The sequence below is a fragment of the Carya illinoinensis genome, chromosome 1 (genome assembly GCF_018687715.1).
Source record: "Carya illinoinensis cultivar Pawnee chromosome 1, C.illinoinensisPawnee_v1, whole genome shotgun sequence".
In the NCBI taxonomy this organism is placed as follows: Eukaryota; Viridiplantae; Streptophyta; class Magnoliopsida; order Fagales; family Juglandaceae; genus Carya; species Carya illinoinensis.
The window spans coordinates 53,089,322-53,104,937 of record NC_056752.1 but is presented as its reverse complement, the minus strand read 5'-3'; the positions used below and the strand labels follow the sequence as shown (position 1 = coordinate 53,104,937).

General features: G+C 34.8%; 2 protein-coding genes across 3 annotated transcripts; both read left to right on the top strand.

Moving 5' to 3' along the window:
- Window positions 1-928: 928 nt before the first annotated feature.
- Window positions 929-12,422, top strand: LOC122285724 (probable protein phosphatase 2C 60). Of its 2 annotated transcripts, none has more exons than XM_043095373.1 (11): window positions 929-1,048; window positions 3,049-3,170; window positions 4,297-4,360; window positions 5,037-5,145; window positions 5,652-5,805; window positions 7,366-7,491; window positions 8,352-8,475; window positions 8,669-8,745; window positions 9,617-9,669; window positions 11,697-11,751; window positions 11,864-12,422. In XM_043095373.1, exons 2-11 carry the CDS (start codon window positions 3,054-3,056, stop codon window positions 12,077-12,079), a joined length of 1,095 nt encoding a protein of 364 aa, XP_042951307.1. In that variant the 5' UTR covers window positions 929-1,048; window positions 3,049-3,053; the 3' UTR covers window positions 12,080-12,422. The 2 variants fall into 2 exon arrangements, with proteins under 2 accessions (XP_042951307.1, XP_042951306.1); XM_043095372.1 differs by having other exon boundaries at window positions 967-1,052.
- Window positions 12,423-14,528: 2,106 nt separating this feature from the next.
- On the top strand, window positions 14,529-15,586 carry LOC122285708 (chaperone protein dnaJ 8, chloroplastic). Its single transcript, XM_043095371.1, has 3 exons — window positions 14,529-14,967; window positions 15,055-15,123; window positions 15,250-15,586. Exons 1-3 carry the CDS (start codon window positions 14,737-14,739, stop codon window positions 15,424-15,426), a joined length of 477 nt encoding a protein of 158 aa, XP_042951305.1. The 5' UTR covers window positions 14,529-14,736; the 3' UTR covers window positions 15,427-15,586.
- The last annotated feature ends 30 nt before the right edge of the window (window positions 15,587-15,616 follow it).

Below are 15,616 nucleotides of genomic sequence, written 5' to 3'. Positions count from 1 at the left end.
CCATCGTCCACCACCATTCATCCTTCCATGCATATCCTTATCATTGGTTTCTTTCTATATCACGTATTAGATACACACCTACGAGTCACTCTTATACGGGGCTTGACCACTTATTTTTATCATTATTAGGTTCTTATCGGAGCCTAGACTCGATTTCGGTTTGGCCAATCATCCAAATATAAATGATCAAATCTATAATTAATTTATAATTATTTTACCTACTTAAAATGAAAGGTTCATATAAAATTATAAATTATAAAAAATTATCGTACCAATAACTTCATCCAAATGTGCAAGCTCATTATAGTTTCTTAGTATTAAATTATAGGATACTTTAGATTCATATTTGGAGCTATTAAAAGTACTGTCACATTAAAAGGTTTAGTTTGTATGTTTTAAGAGTTTAGATATTTATTACTTATTAGTGAAAACGGAAAATGTTTTAGCCGATCTCATAAAAGTAAATCAACATAAATTGATATAGTTTAATGTGGTACGTTAAATTATAAAATTATTTTTATTACAAAGTAGATTAACGTATTATACAAAATAATGTCGATTTTTAAATTTACTTTAATAAAATCTCTTTATCGTTTAGATGGCAATATCCTCAAATTTTATCTCATCTAATTTTATATCATCTCAATATTCAAATACTACCAATATAAATATTTTTTAATCTCAAATCTTCAATTTTTTATCTAATCATAATAATTTTTTATAATTTTTAAACAAAACATAAAAAATAATTTAACTTTTTTAAATATTAAAATAAAATTAAAAATTAAAAATTATATCGTAACAATATTTTATCTTTTATCTTATTTTTTTAATTTTTTAAAAAATACTATAAAATATATAAACTTAAATTATTTTTATATTATTTACCAACTATTTTATTAAAAAATTAATCTATTTAGGACACATATTTTTGACACACCCGGCATATATGATCAAAGGCTGGTATATCGATCTTCCCTCCCTATCTCTCTCTCTCTCTCTCGCTTCGCTGAAATCAGTGCAGGGGCACAGACGATTAGCCTTCCAAGTGAGTCTGTATTGCAAACCCTAGAACCCTTTCATTCTTTGTGTTTTTGATTTGTTCTTCTTGAGATTATCCGAAGGCTTTTGCGAGTATCTACTTTTTCTTTGTTTTCAATTTTAGTTTCTTTTTTTCTTTGTTTTTTAATTTCTGGTTAGACTGTACGTTTGATTGCCGATAAAAGGAACGAAAACATCGATCAGAAATGAAGTCTTTCCAATTTTTACTTTCTTGACAATTTATTGTCCGACTTAAGCCCAATTCACTCGACAAGCTCGTCAGGGTTAGTGTCCGAGGCATGTTTGAGCCTTTAATTTTGGTTTCTTGATGTGGGTTTGGAATCTTGGCTTGATAAGGGTGTAGTGATTGGTTATGGAAAATTCGATTTGCCTGAGACGCAGCATGGAAGAGTCGCCGTGCTAAGAAACGTCAGATTTGTAAATGCTCTATTTTTTGGATAAATTACAAATGACCTGCCTAAACTACCGTGTTTCTTTCAAGCACACCATCGAACAAAATCCAAGTTTCTACTCTGAGTTGTTCCTTCCTTCAAATCCAACCATTATTTTGGATAGAAAACACTGCAAGTTGAGTTCACTTTAATTTTTAGAGACATTAATACTCCTAATATGGGCCGCAAAGTATCATTTCTTTACATCCACCCCCTAAACGCACTGTTCTGGCACTAAAGCCCAAAATGAAACGCCCTACTGTTATTATTTCCCCTATATGTAGTTGTCTTACTTACAGCTCGAAACCCGCCTCTTCTCAATGGTGGAGCAGTAAGGGAGACCATGGTCCCCCCTTGTCTGAAACCGTTTTGTAGCCTACACATCAATTAGCTTAATGAACAAAGATGAAGGAAGCCTGGAATTGAATAAAATAATCTGCTATAATGTATACTTCCTACGTACTCGGCTATGCCTTTTGCATTTTCTTAATCAAATTCTCGATTGCTTATTCAAAAGCTTATAAAAAATGTCATGTTATAATCTTACTTATCAAAAGCCATCATGTGGTCTCGTGCTTTTGCCCTAATGTAGACATGGTGGCCTAGGTAAAGAGTTAATTGTCTGTGTCAACCTTTATGTGCAAGCATGCATGTAACTTTTGACAAACTGAGTGAACATTGATGCCACATCAATTTTGGTGCAAAGAAAGGTAAGTAGACTAAATGACTGATTGTTGAAGCTAAATTATTTGTTATTATGAAACCTTGTTGTCTCCCTGGGAAAAATCAAGGCTTCATCACTCTTTTTTGCTCCCACACAATCATGTGCTATGGTGCCAACCAGCGAAACTATAGGTCATCAAACCCTAAGTTACTGAACACTAAGCTGTGAAACACTTACCTCACCAAAAGTCAAACAGATTACTCAAAAAAGCACCTACCCACTGAAGCAAAAATCTGCACACATAAACTCAAAACTCAGCCGCTTTTGCCGAATCGAAACTCTAACCCACCATAAATCTAACCCATTGACAGTCAAACATATCCAGTGGAAACACCCACCCATTCCTCAAAATAAACACTCAATTGTTGAATTGAAAATTCACAATCACTATTAGGGTAACTCAGTCTTTTGCCCAAAATTATCAGGGGGAAATCTTGTTGGTTTGCATTAAACTAATTGTATGATATTAATTGTTTATCCATAATTAATCAAAGGATGATTATAATTTTCCACGCATATCCAGGCGTATTTTTGTCATTTCATGTCCCAAGATTCCATCCAAGATAAATACTGGGTTTGATGATAGAAAGAGACAACCCAAAATCTCCTTCGTGGTAAAGTGCTTGCGTAAACGCAAGTGTGCATGCATTTATGTATATGTGTGTGTGTATGCATCTATATGCTTCTGCATATATTCTTTTTATTGGTAAACAAAACTATATGCTTCTGCACATATAAATGTACATTTATTTTTGTGTGTATTATTTGATAATGCGGTCATTAAGCCTAATCGTTGTGGGATGGGTTCGGTGATTGATGGTATTGTTCCAGTTGGAATGGGGATATATCTTAGTGCTCCCAAGACTGAAAAGGTATCAGAAGATGGTGAAAATGACAGACTTAGATATGGGTTTTCATCAATGCAAGGGTGGCGTGCTACCATGGAAGATGCTGTGAGTAGTCTTTGTATCTTGTCGTTTCAATTTGTTTTGGTTTCACCTGTTTGCATTGTATATCCTCGTAAAACACTGTCCTTGTCCAATCATCATGGCTAATGCTTCTTTACATTAATAAGATTGTGTTTACTTATAAAAAAAAAATGCTTCTTTACACGGTAGTAGCATTAGAGTTTTTTGTTTTTGGGCAAGAGTTGAGCTAAGAGATATCCCACCAATCCACCCTCATCCCCACTCGTATGACAAGCTATCTAATATTTTCTTGACATGCACTTTCTATTACCTGGATTGAGAAATGATCTGAAATAAGTATTTGCATATATATGTGTGTGTGTGTGTGTGTGTGTATTACTGGTGTTTTGATAAAAAAAATTTCTTAATTAGCACAAGGCAGCAATCGAAGCTGAAAAAGAAATAATTGCCTGTACAGGATAAAACTGCATATAAATAGAAAAGACAACTGCATATAAATAAGAAAGATAACTTGTATAGAATAGTAACTAGTTTGGCATATATTGGCATTTTTGTATTTATGTTAATCTTTTCGGAGGAACAAACATTTAAGATCCATAAAAATTGTAATTTTGGACAATTAGTGGCACTATCCTTTGGGAGGTTTCCAGTTAAGATGGGCTAGAGGTATTCTATTTGGAGTTGTGTACATAAATGTGCTTGTCATTCTATGTTGATTGATATGATTTGGTGAACCACAATTACAAATATGTTCTTTGTCCTCGTTTGCAAGAAGGTGAGTTGGAGTTGGCGCAGGTCTTAAGCTCAAGTCTAATTGACCCGGGAGTAAATAAAATAAACAGTTCTGTACTTGCCAAAATAGGCTGTATAATTGTCTGAAGTAGCAGTGTAGCAAAAAAACTTTTGAGGTTTTGACTATCTAATGTTTGAAAAAAAACTGCTTTCTTTATATCTGACGAATACCCAATTGTTCAGAGGACGGTCAAGTATTTGACAGGGTTATGGCTTCTCTTCGGATGGTGTTTTTGCCATGTGGATTAGAGATGATATGGTTGTCTTTTTCTTTGGTCTATCTGATGGACTCGTAACGATCTTCCAGGGATAGTTCTATCTTCTCGATTATTTGCTAAATTTAAATTGTTTTTTATAGCATGCAGCTTATCCAGATTTGGACAGTTCCACATCTTTTTTTGGAGTTTATGATGGCCATGGAGGTCAGCATTTGAATTAAATTAGTTTCATTTGTCTAATATATTTTATTCCTTCTCCATCAGAAACTTTTTTTTGTACTGAAAATACTTTTCACTCTTGGTTGCCATTTGCATCTTCTAAAGTTAAATTTTATGACTTGGTTTGCAAGATTTTATTGGTCAGTTGATCCTTTTCATGTTAACCTGACTTGGATTAATTAGCAGGATACTTTTAATTCATAAGAATTGCAGAAATTACATAGATGTTGCTGTACATACACCCTTTATTCCAAACGTATTTTAAATCCCAAAAAATTTTATTTTTCTCAAAAAAGAACTCATCTGATAATTTCCTTGGGTTTCTGGGAAAAACACAACTAAAATAATTTTCACAAAACCCAAACAAAAAAAATCCTCGTGAATTTTCTCCAGACAAGTTTTCAAATCTGCCTGCCCACTTTCGCAAACCCAAATATATTTCAAAATTGTTTTTATTCCAACCACTTCTCAATTTTCCTATACACTTTCAGCAAACCCATTGAAGAAAACAGCTTGATTTTTTTTTTTTTTTTTTTGAAGTATTCTCAAGATTTTTATTATCCACACATGCTCTAGTTAGTTCACCTTTGAAATTACTGAAACTGAGCTTTGTTTTCATTGGCTGCATCGGTTGTGCTTAATGAAGTCCATTCATTTTCAGGTAAAGTAGTTGCTAAGTTCTGTGCCAAGTATCTTCACCAACAGGTGGCCAAGCATGAAGCATATGCAACTGGAGATTTAGGTACTGCATTACAGAAAGCATTTCTAAGGTAACTTCATTTTTTCATTCTTAATCATCACTTCATCGTTATCAGTGGATGCCTCTGCTATAAATAAATCAGTGGATGCCTTTACAGAATCATAAATCAAGCACAGGCTAGCTGGAAAGCGTCTTTTACCTGTCAGTAGGATGTTATGAACATCTCAGGAATTTGTAACAAAGCTGTTTGTTATACCAGCTGCCTTTATTGCCTCATCATTTCAATGGCCTAACTGCCTATACATATATCGTTACAAGCCATTGTTATATGATTTCTTCCCATTGTGCTTAGTGTTGTTGTGGAATGTTTTTTGTTTATACTTCTGAGAGTATAAAATATTAAGTGGCATCCTTAATAGGAAATTGGACAAATTAAATATGAGGGAAGGGACGGTATATAGGTCTCGGGTGGCATGGTAATGTCCCATTTCATGGTTTAATTGGTGATTTAGACAGACGGGTGTCTCTATTGAATATTTGCTCACTATTTTATTTCCATGCTGTGGGTTGGTGCAGAATGGATGAGATGATGTGTGGACAAAGAGGATGGAGAGAATTAGCGATACTTGGAGATAAAATGGAAAAGTTCTCTGGTATGATAGAAGGGTTGATATGGTCTCCTAGGGGTGGTGAAGTCAATAACCGTAATGATAATTGGCTGTCAGAGGAGGTAATAATAACATCAGAATGGTTTTTAGCCTTTTTTGTTCTTTTATTTCATGTAGTAATTTTAAAAACGTAGCACTGGCACAGTAATTGTGCCTTTTTTCTATACTGATCACTGTCATCGCATATGCTTATGAGAAATATTTTGATGGGACATATACACGGCATTTTGTGCTTTAATGTCCATAACTATGTTTAAACTTGACACGGGTTATTAGACCTGCTAATGAATTAAACTTTACATGTTTTCCCAAATTCCTTTTTTATTTTTCTTGAAACATCTTGCGATTTATTTATGATATAGTCTGGGTGAAATTTCGAATTGTGAGCATGTCTTCTTTCATCACAAGTCATTTAAAGTTTGTCACACAGTTTGTTGTATCAAAGAACTGTTATGTTTGTGAACCATTATGTAAATCTATTTCTAACCCTGAAAAGAGGTTATTTTTCTGAAAATGGAGGTTTTTAGCTTGATATGATTAGGTGTAGCATTTTGGCACTTGCAAGGAATATGAATCTGAATGAAGATAACAGAATGTCTATCTGGAAAGCATAACTCAATTAGAAACATACAGAAGACTATTACTGCAGCATCTAAAACATTTCAGAGTTGTGAAGTTGCTGGTAGAAGTTGTAAATGCGTTTCATTTTTGTCATAGAATCTTGCATTGGTCAAAAAAAAAAAAAAAATCATGGTTTTGACATGTTTGTAAGATACTCAATGGTTACTAAATTAGGTTTGTGAAGTTGCTGGTAGAAGTTGTAAATGCGTTTCATTTTTGTCATAGAATCTTGCATTTGTCAAAAAAAAAAAAAAAAAAATCATGGTTTTGACATGTTTGTAAGATACTCAATGGTTACTAAATTAGGTTTTTCAATCATGTTTTGATAGTCCAGTACTGATCGGCTTGGGTGATAGCTCAATGGTGATCATCTCAAGTTGAGTGCTGTCTAATAGTTTTTTCATGCACAAGCTATCACAGCCCGACCCTGTTCACTCAGAATGACAAGCAACAAGCACGTAATTGCTGGTGTATAGCCTTGAATAAGTGAGGCCAAATAAAGAAATGTATTTATAAAAATCTTCGTGAGTGTATTAGAATGGTAGTTGGAGGACATTTGAAACGTTCATTTGACGGGATATCGGGATGAAGTATCGAATATCAATGTTTGCAATGATTAGATAGAGCCTTTGGTTGAAAAAGCATGGTTGCTTGTGTGAGAGTGATGCGCTTCTAGGCTTAAGTCCGAAGATTCTTGGTAGAGTTATCTTCTCTTCCTATGATCCCTTTATCCACTATTGCTTTGAATTTTTATTTTTTAAAAAAGAAAAAGAAAAAAGGGACATTATCAGACATGAAGATCTAGCAGGAATGGATGTGTTGATGAAGTCCGCCCCCCACCCTCCAGCTCACAACATACACAACAATGTCGTAAAGGCTCATTATCTGAAATAAGTGTAGGATTGTAAAAGATAAAGCTTCAACATATGGCAAAACTCATTCTTTAGAAAATTTATGGAACTGAAATTTAATCTATGAAGTGTGTTTTTGTTGCAAACTAGGGGCCTCACTCTGACTTTGACGGACCAAATTGTGGAAGCACAGCTTGTGTGGCAATCATCCGAAAGAATCTACTTGTTGTTGCAAATGCTGGTGATTCTCGTTGTGTAATATCCAAGAAGGGTCAGGTATTGGTCCCTCCCTTTTGAGAAGTTTTAAAACACTTTTCTGCTGAATTTTGCAATAAAACACTTTTATGCTCTTCTTCAAGTTTTTATCTGAAATGGTGAGGATTGTCACATGACGTGCATGGCCAATCTGTGCTTACTTCTTACTGGTCTTTTGATTCCATTATGGAAATGCTAAGATATTCTAGTGGCTGTCCTTATATGTTAATGGGCATTATCTATGTGCATTCTTTTGAAATGTTTACTTGATATATTATTGAATGGATGGTAAAGCTTAATTGAATGGAAACTTCAAAGTGAATGAAGTATGGCACGTATGACATAGAGGTGATGTGAGATATGGATCAGACACCCATCAGAGAATGTCTGCCAGCGGGAGGAACATTTTATTTTGTGAAGTTTTGTTACATGCATCTTTGTGGACAATTACACACACATGGAATCCCTTATTGTGAACAAACAACCTCAATGCTTGGGCTGGGTGCATTCCTTCCTGCATATCCATACAAGACAATTGTGGGTTGAGGTCCTACGGGATTCTGGAACCCTTTCCAATTGGTGCCACATGCACATGGAACCTCAATGCGTGGCCAGGGTATTGAAGGAAAACAGGACACATGATTTTTCTGTGCCCTCATGTCCATAACTTTTGAAGGTTCAGGTGAATCTGACATCTCAATGTCCTTGCCCTAGTTAACTCTCTGCTTAAATTTTGTATAAGCCCATATAATGTGTGGTTAATTATCATTCAAAAGGAGTTTTCTTCTTTTCAGTGTGCCAGGGAAACCATGGTACCTAGAATTGTATAATCTTTATCAAAATGTGTTTGTACGATGCTCTATCAAAGCTTTCATGTGCAGGCATATAATTTGTCTAAAGATCACAAACCTGACCTTGAGATCGAGAAGGATAGGATTTTGAAAGCTGGTGGTTTTATCCAATATGGTCGGGTCAATGGAAGTTTGAACTTGGCAAGAGCCATAGGTACCTTAAGCTTTCTTAAATCTTAATCCCAATTTTAAAGGATAAAATGGTAAGATTTTAATCCCTTGTACCATTTCTCGTGTTCACAATTGTGATGGGTTCTTTGTATACCCCTAGTGTACTCAGGCTATGCCTCTTTTATTAATAAAACTTACTTTTACCTATCAAAAAAAAAAAATTGTGATGGTTGCAGGAGATGTGGAATTCAAGCAGAACAAACATATGCCAGCTGAAAAGCAGATTATCACTGCCTTTCCAGACATAACCACTGTAAGTACCATATTGACTACTATAGTTACCTTAAGGATTGGGTTATAATTTATTAATTATATTTTGAAGTATAAAAATTTTTACCGTGCACTTTCTTGTTTTTATACTACCATGCAGTATGTTCATTCTTTTTAATTTTCATGATTGAATGTAGTTACTTATATATTTTTATAAGTAAACGATTGTATTAAAAAGAATAGGCATAGCCCAAGTACACAAGATGGCATACAAGGGGTGACACCTATCTAGGAAGGAGAAATAAAAACAAGACAATCATGAAAATCACGGCTGTTGAAATCAACAGCTTTGACCCATAAAAATAAGGTTCTAACAAAAAGTAGTCCAAGCTCTTCCAATGAGTGCTCCTTGTCTTAAAACGTCCGGTCATTACGCTTCTGCCATACGCACCACATAATAAAGATGGGAACCATCTTCCACACAGCTGTGATTTGTGGAATACGTTCTAGATTTGTCCCAACTGGCTAGAAGCTCAACCACAGTGGTAGGCATAACCCGGGCTAACTCTAATTGTCTGAATATATCTTCCCATAACACATGGGTGCATATATTAGTTTACTTCGTATCTTCCGTTACTTCGAAAAAATTGTTGGATTCTTGTCTCTTTAAGAACTTATTTTTTGAATAAGATAAAGTTACTTTGAGACTATCGTGCTGCTCATTACTCATTAAAAAAGTAACATCAGGCTGCTTATTGCTTGCTATCTAGTTTTGCAACACCATTACTGGTGATAAGTTATTGTCACTTGAAGTTGTCGGATACCTCGTCATAAAAAAGAAAGAAAGTGTTGTCACTTGAAGAGATTCTTCTTTCCAAGCTCTAATTTGATATCTTTGTTTCTCCATGAAATAGGTTGAGCTTTGTGATGATGATGAGTTTCTTGTTCTAGCTTGTGATGGGATTTGGTAAGTTCGTCTCTACATTAGTTTATATAATTGACTTTACATTTGAGAACTTGGATTCAGTTACACTGATGGGGCTCTTATTCTTATTTCAAAGTATGCTTTCCCCTCTGAAATTTACACTAATGCGGTAAGAATGATACCTAAAAGTGTGATTTGGGATCTCTGGTTTTTGAATCCAAAAGTTTGTGTATCTGGTGAAGATTTAGATGGTCTATGTGGCGGAGGATTAGGCCTTAGGTGTCTGGCACTGCCTTACTACTTTTCTTAGTAGCTCTTACAAGTTTTAAGAGGCACATCCAATGCAATGGAGCGTTGGACGTTGAAACCAACGTTTTAAATTCTGTTCCGGTCACCATTCTAGTTTAGGTACTAAAACAGAATATTTTGGTATTAGTGTGTTCTGGTGTACCGTTTCGGGATTGACAATTTATAAATAAATATATGTATATCACGCATACATAATAATTGATAACTTATAAAATGAAGATATGTTGAAACCCATAAAAAAGAAAGGTAGTGATATTATAAGAATAATCACAAACCTTGAGTTCAGATGCACACTAAAGAAGCAAAGAAAAAAAATGAGAGCTAAGAAAGTATTTTATTTTTTATCAGCAAACAAGAATTTTAAAAAGAATGGAATCTAGAAAAAAGAGGGGGGGCATATTTAAAGTTACAAACATGATTATAGAAATTTCATTAGATTAATTACAGAAAATTACATAAATGCTGTCCAGGATCAAGAAAATTACAAAACTGTCCCGAACACATTCTGAACTTTAATGCAAATTCTGGCTTTAATGGCCAGAACGGGCCAGAATTTGAAGCCTGATAAAAAACAAATGACGGGATTTGAAGCGAAATAGAACAAGGAGGTATAGTTTCCAGTCCAAGCGGAACTGAAGTCAAAACTATGGTTGAAACTCATTAATTTGGTTGAGCTCTGTTTCTTGGATTGCATTTTTGAGGATTAGTTTTTGATAACTTTAATTCCCCATTTTTTGACATTGTATTATACGGTTAATTATGATGTGTGTTCTTATTAAATTCAATTAGCTTTTTGTTATTCTTTTTTCCAATTTTGCTATGGATGGAAGGACTTCCTGGAATATGTAAGTTTTTGTTTTGACAAGTCAACTTTCCTTCGAGTCATTTACATGCGTATAAGACAGAGGGATAGAGGGGGGAAAAAGAAATTTTATGAGATCCCTCCCAACTTCCCCAACTGATAAGATTAGGAATTATCTTTCCTGTCTCTCACTCAAGCAAAGAATCAGCCCAGTACTTTAATCAATTTTGATTTATATGCCATTGAATCTTCTACGGGAGTATATTGTAGTGTTATTCCAACTAAATCTCTTCATACTTCTAGTAGTCCAATCCTACTGAGTTAATTTCAATTATTTTTGTAATTGGGTTTTTTTTAACCTATATGAATTATCTTGTACGTCCAATTCTAAAGCTATACTTATACGTCCAATTCTTGTATGAGAGGGGAAGGAACAGGGGAAATTAATTCGATGGACTGGTTAGAATCCTAGGTTACGGGTTGTGACGTCTGGCAAAGGGGAGATAGAGGAAGATGAAGGTGAGTTATGGTTGGGCACTACATTTTTCAATGTTCCCCATACACGTCAGTTTCATCTATTGTTGTTTTTTTCCCAAGCACTAGCCATACTTAAATTCAAGTCAATAGGAGGTTTACAAATCTTGGGGGATGTTTACAATGATTACTAATAACTTTGGGATTTAAAATGCCCTTGTGCAAATTTAAAGCTTCTATGAGGTGTCGATGTCCTCTAATAACTATAGGGTACTGCAAGTTGGAGTGGCTTTGCCTTGGCAAGGGTAACTAAGCATCTTTCCAAATGTCTGCCAGGGAAAATATAGTCTTGTTTTAGTTGTTTCATAATTAGGTTTGATCCCAGCCCCCCCAAAAACAATTTACCCTTCAAACTTTAGCATTTGGGTTTTCTGTTAGTTCACTGTTGTTTGATGAAAACCTGTCTGTCTCTCACTTGCACTAGGGATTGCCTGTCAAGCCAGCAACTAGTGGATTATGTGCGGGAACAGTTGAAAACCGTGAGTATTTTTCTTCCCTCTTCTCAGATTACTAAAGTACTTCATGTTAGAAGTAACATAGATATCTTTTGAATCATACTTATAAAAAAAAGATATCTTTTGAATCATACAGGAAAGTACACTTTCAGTCATTTGCGAGAGAGTGTTTGACAGGTGTTTGGCACCATCGGCCGGTGGCGAGGGTTGTGACAATATGACCATGATTTTAGTTCAGTTCAAAAAGCCTGTTGATAATACTTCTGTTGGGAAGCAGATGGCAGGGGAGCAGCCTTCGTCATCTGATCAACCATCTGAGACTGAGACTGATAGAAGTTCAATGGAGACTTAATCAAAGTAGCAGTAACTCTGTACAATTGGCTACAAATTTTCGTGCAAGTTGAAGCTCTGCAGAGCCTAGAATTCTGGATTGAATTCATTGAGAAAGTGAATTCTCACGACATGGCTGTAAATGTTTAGGATGTTTCAGGTAGCGGATCAGCTATTTGAGTTCTTGTATATGTTGCTGGGGTCTCTAGATTTTTAAGAGACTTGCCTTTTACCACTTGTCCCGGATCAAGCACACCAATGGGCAGTTATTATACTACTAAGAAACAGCGTAAATGTTTCGGTTTGAAAGTGGCAGTCTTGCCACTGTAATTGGGATTATGCAATAGATCTAGTATTCTGGAATCCATCTACTTCAACCAGATCTCGACAAGAAAGTTTTATACTCCATTGCTTGTTCTGACTCACTAGGCTTCCCCCGGTCTTATTACGACCGGGATGAGTAATTCAGGCTGCATGTGTGGTGACTGACTTTGATACTTGGTAAGTGCTGCCGTTCTGTGGAGTGTATGCTAATGTATTGTAAGAGCATACTTGAAATTATTAACCCCACAAATAATGAAAGCATCCCGAAAACGCCCGGGGTCCAAATATGGCTTTCCAGTTTGGAATTTTGAAGTAAGTGGGAAACTCGAATTTCATTATTTACACAAATAACGGGAAATCCTAATTTTCTAGTCAGGTGGATGTATAACCAGATTACCTAACATTACTTTTTCAACCTTTCATGTTTAATCGAAAGAAGAAGCTCTGATGAGACGAGAACTGTAATGTAACCATGGCCATGCAACCTTGGGCCTAATATCGAGTTGGAACCGTTGGAATTAGATGATATTGCTTTTAACAGGATAAAACAGGCACGTTTATGAATTATGATGGTTCCAATTCCAACCCAAATCCAAGTTTGAATCTTAGAACTTTGACTCGTTTGATTATATAGATGAGATAAGATAAGATGTTTTGAATAGTAATGAATAAAATATTATTATAATATAATAATTTTTTAATATTAATTTTGTATTGAGATTTTAAAAGGTTAAATTATTTATTATATTTTGTATGGATATTTAAAAAATTGTAATGATGAGATGAGATGAGATTTTTAGTAGTTAACCAATTCGGGCCTGTGCAAGAAAATAATCACCGAAAAAAGATAATCCAGTTGCTTCTCTTCAATAGAAGTTTTATTTTCTTAGAATTAAGCTATTTGTTTTAGCTTTTGATTTATGTATTAAAACATACGTAAGTTTCTTTATGCTGAAAGACTAGTATTTTACATAAAATATAATTTTTTAATATAATTTTTATTTTAAGAATTAAATTATTTATTATATTTTATGTAAAAATTTAAAAAAACTATAATGATAAAATCAGATAAAATGAGATAAGATGATTTTGGGTATCTAACCAAACCTAAAAGACAATTGAGGGTTCAAAGCTCGATTGCTGGCTGCCAATGCTAGAGTCACAAACGAGAGTCTTGAACATGACCATTTCAGCCGCTTCGAGAAACCCGACGTTGTCCAACTAGTTTTTTATCCTCAGTAATTCAGTTTCTTATTATGGAAAAACTTAGATTTATTCCCAGAAAAATGCGCTTTCCCATCCCACAACTTTTGTTGTAAAGCCCCAATTTACGGCTTACCCTCTCTTTTCCGGAATTCCCATCATCTATGCCCCTCCTTTGGGGACTAGTGCATGTTAGATACCCAAATACATATACATGTATGTATATTTTTTTCCTGTCAATGACCAGAAATGCTCAATTGCCAACAGGTTGAAGGACAGACCACTACCCTCAGAAAAAATGGGTCAAATGCCCACATCTATTGTTTATTAACAGTCTTTAAACTAACCTTTCATTAGAGAATGGTGAATTGGTTCAAGCAAAGGCTTTTTTTTTAATCATATCAATTTTGTATATAATCTTATAAAGAAAAAGAAAAATCTAGTTATAAGAATAATTGTGGACTAATTTATGTATCAATTTAATATGATTGGTCAAAAAATAAATTTTATTAAAAATAATATTAATTTAAATTTTAAATATAAAAAAATTAATATTAATATATAAATAAATACACGATAATATTTGTACTTAACAAAACTCTAAAGAAAAATTTGAAAAATAAAGATATGCAAGAGGTCCAAAAAACTCAGTCAATATCCCCAAATAACTTCTTGGGCTAAAAACAACAGAAACAATTATATCGGCTGACTATGTAAACCCAAAAACATTGATATCTGCTGACTGGGACATATTAAAGAAAAGGAAAATAATAGATAAGCACGGATTCTCTCTCTCTCTCTCTCCCCGCAAAATGCGACAACAAACGTCAGCACCACAAACCTGACCCCCCACTGGATAAGGACCCTCGAGGCTTTTGCCCACTATAAATTTAATAATTGTACGTGAGGTCGATAGATTCCCGGTTTGAAAACGACTTCTATCCATTATTATTATTATATCCATTATTTAATAATCCTCTTCCCTCGAGGCCAGGCCTCTATATATGTTTATTCCAAATCAATCTGCCTAGTCCATTGGATCGTCTTCAAGCAAGAACCTTTTGAATTCCTTTTGTATTTCGAAGGCATCGTTTTCTCGCTTTATTTAAAACCGGAGCTTTGAAAGGGTGGTATTGAGTTTTTACATGATCAATGGCTGCAGCTGCTGCGACTGGATTTATTGGTGGTAATGGGTCGTCTTCTTCTTCTTGGTTTCAGCTCAGGAATGGGCAGAGGAGGAAGAAGAAGATGGTGAATAGGGTTATTTTTTGTTCTGCTTCACCTTCATCTTCTTCTGTGATGGACCCCTATAAGACTCTGAGAATCCAACCCGGTGCCTCTGAATCTGAGATCAAGAAGGCTTTCAGACAGCTTGCTTTGCAGGTTTTATTTTTAGGAACCTTTGTTCATCCGATTATGGTTATCACTTTAAGGTCTTCTTCTCTGATTGATTTTAACTTCATATTTCAGTATCATCCAGACGTATGCAGAGGAAGCAATTGTGGTGTGCAGTTCCACCAAATCAATGAAGCTTACGATGTACGTACTAATCCTATCCTCCGGATTCTTCTGAATCTTTTATGTTTTCTATTTCTGAGCCTGGAATTGTTGATTCGTTGTGAGTGGTGATTTGATTAATTTTTGTGTGTGATGACTTATATGCAGACTGTGATGAGTAATTTGAGAGGGGAATCGGTGGCGTTGTCTGAGTCGTACAATGACGATATGGACGAGTCAATGAGAGGAATGAACGATCCTGATTGGGAGTTGTGGGAGGAGTGGATGGGATGGGAAGGAGCAGGAATTCGTGACTACTCGTCTCACATTAATCCTTATATTTGAAAGTTGTAAATTGTAATTAATAATCATATAAGAGTTGGAGCGACGCCTTTCAACCAAAAATGGCTGTTTATTTGTGTATATAATTTCATTTCTCCCTCGCCTTGTAAATAGTTGAAGCTGAATAATTTAACGAAAACGCGCAGACAGTTCTTACATAAAATTTTCATACTTTATTAACGTCATATATTTT